This window comes from Cajanus cajan, chromosome 3 (genome assembly GCF_000230855.2).
Source record: "Cajanus cajan strain Asha chromosome 3, NIPB_CcT2T_4, whole genome shotgun sequence".
Lineage (NCBI taxonomy): Eukaryota > Viridiplantae > Streptophyta > Magnoliopsida > Fabales > Fabaceae > Cajanus > Cajanus cajan.
Window position 1 is genome coordinate 55202029 of NC_138519.1, and position 6484 is coordinate 55208512.

A 6484-nucleotide genomic window follows, 5' to 3' on the forward strand; every position below is an offset into this window, starting at 1 on the left:
GTCAGAAAAGCATCAGACGTTAATACGGGAGACGTAAATTTACGTCGCCTGTCAAAGATGACGTAAATTTACGTCGGGGATTTCGCTAGCCCGACGTAAAAAGTGGCCTAAAAACATGCCAGAATTTACATCGAACAAGGCTATATTCAACGTAAACTTACGTCGGCCAATGCAAGGCCCGACATAAATTTACGTCGGACATAGCCTTGTCCGACGTAAATTCTGGCCTTTTTTTTAAAAAAAAACATTTTTGTTTTTTGATATACCCAACACCTGCATATATATATATAATCCAGAATATCAAACCTAAACCAGGCAGTCCAGAATAGAAATTCAAATTATATTTCAAAATTGAATGACAAAAACAAAATAATATATAAATCTTAAAAAGCATAAATTATGACAATGTAAATCCTATTATCGTAAAAAAGCTATAAAACATATGTTTGTCAATGCTATCAAACTAGAAACATAATATCTAACTAACTAAACTTAGAAATGTAACTAATATATACTCTGAAGAAAAAAATTTGCCCATTGTTCTCTTATCTTGATGATCTCATCTTTGAGCAATGGAGATGGATCTTGAAAGACCTGAAACATTAATTTAAGTGTCATTAATATGCAATGTTAATTATCGTAAAGGTAAATATACTTAAATAAATTTTGATATGAATTACCTGGGCCCAAGAATCAGTGATACCCGCAGAAACTATGGCTCCCATCCAATACATGATGTAATAGCCACATTAAAACGAATCTTGTTGCTTATTACACTAAAATGAGAAACAAATAACTATTATTTCCAAAGTCAATAAATTTAAATATTATTGCCTGTATTAATTAATTTGCTAACCTTAGGGTATATGAAGTGCAATGACTTTGATGATCTACTTCTTCCACTTAAAATATTAGCTCCAGACACGATTCTAATTAATTGAAATAAAAATTGATGTTAGCCAATATATATAATTACAGTTTTAAAAGATAATGAAAAATTTTAGTTACCCTTGTAATTGGCATTTAATATCGTGGCTTGGTTTTCGATGTAGTGAACAAAACCACACCACGGTGTATTCCTTAGGAATGATTACCATTAACTGCCAATGAGACCTACATTGTATGACAAACAGATTAGGTATAAAATTACCATGATTAAAAAACCAATTAAGAAACTAACCCGTCAATGTATGGAGCTATGTATATATATCTTTGTGAGTCACTCATCCATGTTTGCATATATTGTTGGATATGGACCTGAGTGTTTCCTGACTTTTGGATGGATTGAGGCTCAATAAATCCATATATTTCTGCTTGTGCTTGCTCCACACTCAATTTGTCCATGTACCTAACACAAATAATTATTATAAGTTAAATGTAATTATTGTAAATTTAGACTCATAAAAGAAAATATGACTTACATGGCCCACAGCTGTATGATAGATATATTTAACATGAAGTTTCCCCCAACAATCTCTAATGCATCAGGCAGGGATATGTATAGTGGAACATCAGAGCTATCAACTCCAAAACTCTAATGTCCCACTGCAATTGAATTGGTTTTTTCTTTAATCGTGGTAATATGGATAGAAGCCTAGATATGGGATCATCCTCAGCTTCTGTGATATTAGCATGATCAACATGAGGTTCTCTCATGACCTCCTTACCACGATTTATAAAATCCTAAAGAAATAATCAAAATTAGTTAAACAATAATAGAATTATAAGAATATAAAAGAGTAATAATAGTATTACCTTTGCCTGTGCTGAAAGTGGCATGACCAAACGCTTTGGCCAAGCTAAGAATATGTCGGTTGCCTGCCCCACTAGTTGAACCTCTGTATTGGGCAAAGACACTAGAGCAGCAGCATCTTGAACTTGGTCAACCACAACCCGTGTCCATTCTGGGTGTAGAGGGACACCATGGATGGTTGAGCCACCCTCAAATACTCGGCCAATAGCCATTAACCGTGGGGGGTCATCCTCAACATATAACTCACACTGGTTTGGTACATCAGTGTGAGTGTGTTCCGCTGAGGGATCTGGAGCAGCACAACTCCCTTTAGTGCTGACTCGAACACTATCATGAGCAACTGCAGTCTGTTGCTGAGAACGAGTCAAAAGTTTAAACTTCTGTTCAAACTTTTCTCGCATGTTCTTCAATTTCTCTTCAAATTGCATCTTCATTCTCTGCATAGCCTCTTGACTGCAAGAGTCAACAGTGCTCCTCGATGATCGTGCACCAAAGAAATCTCGGTGGCTCCAAGAACCACCAACACCACGCACACGGCCTGCGTGCTCTGGCCTTCCTATGGTCGTTGTGAGGATATCATCCCGACCATGGGAAACAAATGAGCCCTGGGTGGTATGCTCAACTAAACCCTCCTGCAACATATTAACAATAAGTATACCCTAAACTACACTTATGAATTAAATGAGTTGAAATGAAGAGTCTTAGTTTGTATATTTTTACTTACTATTTTATCAGCAATGACCCTTGCAGACTCAAAAGTCATTTGCCCATCTGATTTTGTCCGGGCTGATATCCACATCTCATGGCGGGGAGGTGACTTCACACGGTCAACAGACTCAACCCCTGATGGAAGAGCATGGGCTAAAGGCCCAACCACTAGAGCTATGGCCAGGAGGTTACTTGAAGATTTGACTGCTTCAGAGCTTAGTGGGCCCGATGGGCTTGGTGGGCCTAGGGTGCTTCTTACTTGGGCTTAATTGAATATACACCATGTTTAATTGTATTTCTTAGTTTAGGAATCTATTTTCATGTTGGTCTTGTATTTTGACCATAGATTAGGGTTTAGGCTAGTTGGGCCTAGTTTTGGGCTTCATGGGCCTTTGGGCTTTTGGTACCCAATATTGGGCTCATTATTTTCCTTGTAATATTTCCTATTGATTGTATTCATTAGACCATTGTATTTTGGTCATTAGAATAGGATTATATGAAGAAAACATTAATAGGAGAATTAGGTTTCATTTAGACATCATTTAGAAGTAATTTGAGTTGAATTTGAGTCACATGGTTTGCATGGGATGGATCCGGCCATGTGAGCTCCAAATTCACCTCAAATCACTTCTAAATGACTCCTAAATGAGGGTAGCATCTGAATTAGTCACGTTGGAAGCCAAAGTTTGAATTTCAAATTCAAACTTGAAATTCAAACTAGGCGCCAATTTGGATGATTTAGAATTGCCGCCCAAAGTTAACCTAGTTGCTTCCTATAAGTGTATCTTTTCCCACCTTTTGTAAACACTTTTGAATATATGAGATATCTGAATTGTATTCAGCCATTCAAGAGTCACCGAAATTCCAAGAGAGAGAGCTTTAGAGAGTGCCTTCAAATTCCTTAGGAAAACCTAGTTTCCTTCCCTTTGAAGTGTGCAATCCCTTGTAGCTTGAGCTTGGATACTTCCTTCTATGGATTAGGTCTTCTAATCCGCCATTCCTCATCCATTTTGAGCTTCCATTCATTCGGTCTCCATCTCCTTTGAAGAAGATCCGTGCCTAGAAGAAGCTTGGAGGAGTTCACATCTTCATTTCTCCTACTTCTTCTATCATTTTTGGTATCAAGAGCAAGGTCTTCAAGGAGATAAGTGTTCTTCATTTTTGTGTCCGTGTTCTTGTGTTTGTCTTGTCTTAATTTGAGTTTCAATTTTCGGATCTATATTGTTGATGTTCTTGTGTTCATAGATCTATTGGTTGATTGTTCTTGATTTTCTTCCTCAATCAACTTGTTTAGGAACTTTTTGCTTGTGCTTATAATTTGTTTTCTTTGAGTTTCTCCATTCTTGTATGTGTCCGTGATTGGACCTCATGCATATGCATTAGATTTTGGTTTTTAATCTTGTTTTGTCTTAGAGTTTGTGTGTAGTCCTTTTATGTCACAAAATTCCTTGAATAGCATGTTGACCTAATTTTTGTGTTAAGTGCATTGTTCATTATTTTGGCTCTCGGTTTGCTTCTCTTTGTGCTTACCTATATGTGCTTTTCTTTTACCTTATTGTGTTCATAATTTGCTATTAGTTCTAGCAAATTTCTTTAGAGTTAGGTTTCTATTGTGTACTTAAGTTTTCAATTCACTTTCCTTTGAAAATTTCTTAAAAAATTTTGTGACCTAAAATTTCAAGTGTTTAACCTACTTCTAGTGCACTTTTCTTGTGGATTCAAATTTTTTTAAAAAAAAAAGGAGGCTGAAAAACAGAGATAAAACAGAGCCTAAACAAAAGAAAAGACCTAAAGTTCAAAAGAAAAATAGTTCAAAAAGAATCCAAACCAAAACCTAAAACTAGTGCACTAGTTTATCATTTTCACTTGAAATTTGACCTAATTTTTGGCTGATTTGTATTCTCGGTTTCTATAGCTTGGAATCTCTAAAAATTTTGAAACAAAAGGCAAATATACTCTCTGGACTCTTAATTTGATACTGGAAAAAGAAAGAATTAAAAAAAAAATAGAGAAAGAAAATTAAAAGGAAAAAGCCGAGAGGTATACAAGTTGAAAAACCTACTTGATTCCTTGTTATTGTTTTGGCTACTACTTTTGCTATACTTGTCCAATTGTCTTCAAATTTTTTTTGTTTTGTTCATCTATTCTAGTACCTATCTAGGAACTCTTCTCTCTGAGTGCTAGCTTTTATTTGGAGTCTTAATTTTCAGTTTTACTTGTTGAACATCTTTGAGTCTTGTCATATACATCTATTACTCTTAATTTTGGTATAAGCTTTTCAAATTGTGCTTTGTTGCTTGTCTAGTTTTCTTTCAATAATTTTCTGTGCTGGAAGTGGCCTTAAATCCTTGCTCAAGGATCAAGCATTGCTCAACAAAGAGTAGGAAAAATTTTGGACACTATAATCACCAAATTTGACCTAATTTAGTGACCAAAATCATCCTAAATCTCCTTCACTTGAGTGACCAATTTCCTTCACCTTGTGAGGCAGCCACCTTAACCTCTTTGTTGTGTTTCTTTTGCAGGTCCAGGAGCAGCATATTGAAGGATTAGTGGTGGATTAAACACTTGGTTAAGTGTTAGAAAAGTTGAACACAAAACCGCCACTAATTGGTCTTCAAAGCCGCCACTTTATTGCTTTTTAGGCTAGTTTAATTTTTGTCAATTCTCTTGTATTTTTAAACCAATTTGTAAAGCTTGGAGGGAGTATTAAGAAGCTGGTCAGGTATATCTACACCCTTGATAGACTCTCACGTGTAGTACTAGTGGAAGTGGCTTGGAAATTTCATATGTTTCAAGCTTCCACTTAGGATATCCGACTAGTTGCTTAACTTGCTTCTTTTAAGTTTTCTTGTACTTAATTGCTTTACTTTGTTGCCTATAAACGTCTAGACTTGTGTAGTTTTATTTGCTCACGTTTAGTTAAGTGTCAAAAACAAACAAATTGTGAAAAAGCATACAAAAAATTTTGTGAAAAGTTTTGAGGAATTGGAAATACCACAAAGGAGTTTAGTGATTTCCACTTGAAAAGGCTTGGTTATTAAGTGGCTCTTTGTAGCTCACCTCCCTTGATAGTGCAACTTGTACACTTAGACTTCCAAGTGCTATTTTCATTCCTAGAAAAGACCAAAAACATTTTATAACTTTTTGCATAGCATACAAATTCTTTGCTTAACCATGAGTCATCATTCTCAAGGTAGTAGTGACTTTGATACTCCTAAAAGTTTTGAAAGAATTGTCAAGGAGGTTGAAGCACTAAAACTTTGGAAAAATGATGAGATACTTCAAAAACAAAAAGAGAAACTTGAAAAAGAAGTACAAATCATGGCTTTGGAACAAGAAATCCAAAAGATTAAGCAAAGAGAAGAAAAACTTTTAAAAAGTTTAAATAATAATAAAAGTCCAAAAGGTTCTTCTAGGAGCTCAACCAAGAGCTCCAATGATTCTCAAAGCCAAGCTAATGATGGTAGTATGCATATGGATGCTTACTATCAACCAACACCTAGGAGAGTCATTAAAGAACACAAAGTGAGGGAATCAAGGGTTGATCTCCCTTACTTTCATGGAAAAGATAATGTGGACACCTACTTGGATTGGGAGATGAAAGTGGAGCAAATCTTCACTTGTCATCAAGTAGGTGAGGAAAGAAAAGTTCCTTTGGCCACCCTAGCTTTTCAAGGACAAGCCATGTATTGGTGGACATCCTTGGAAAGAGAGAGAAGACTTCACAATGATCCTCCCATCACTTATTGGAATGAATTGAGGAGTGCTATGAGAAGAAGGCACATTCCTTCTTATTATAGTAGGGAGCTTATGGATAAGCTCCAAAGACTCCAACAAAAGGGTATGAGTGTTGAGGAGTATAGGCAAAAGATGGAGTTATATCTCATGAGGGCTGGGATAAGGGAAGAAGAAAGATTGACCATAGCTAGATTTCTAAGTGGTCTTAATTTTGACATAAGAGATAGAGTTGAGTTACTCCCTTATAGGGACCTTGATGATTTGGTCCAACTTTGTATAAGG

General features: G+C 35.8%; 1 protein-coding gene across 1 annotated transcript; it reads right to left on the reverse strand.

Moving 5' to 3' along the window:
* Positions 1 to 356: 356 nt before the first annotated feature.
* Positions 357 to 2480, reverse strand: LOC145955792 (uncharacterized). The gene is made up of 2 exons (XM_083070975.1): positions 1422 to 2480; positions 357 to 1348 (listed from the first exon to the last, which is right to left on the reverse strand). The coding sequence occupies exon 1, from the start codon at positions 2392 to 2394 to the stop codon at positions 1702 to 1704; it is 693 nt and encodes a 230-aa protein (XP_082927101.1). The 5' UTR covers positions 2395 to 2480; the 3' UTR covers positions 357 to 1348; positions 1422 to 1701.
* Positions 2481 to 6484: the final 4004 nt, after the last annotated feature.

Coding starts and splice junctions, on each gene's coding strand:
- LOC145955792 (XM_083070975.1), bottom strand. CDS start 2,394: ATGTTGCAGGAGGGTTTAGTTGAGCATACCACCCAGGGCTCATTTGTT.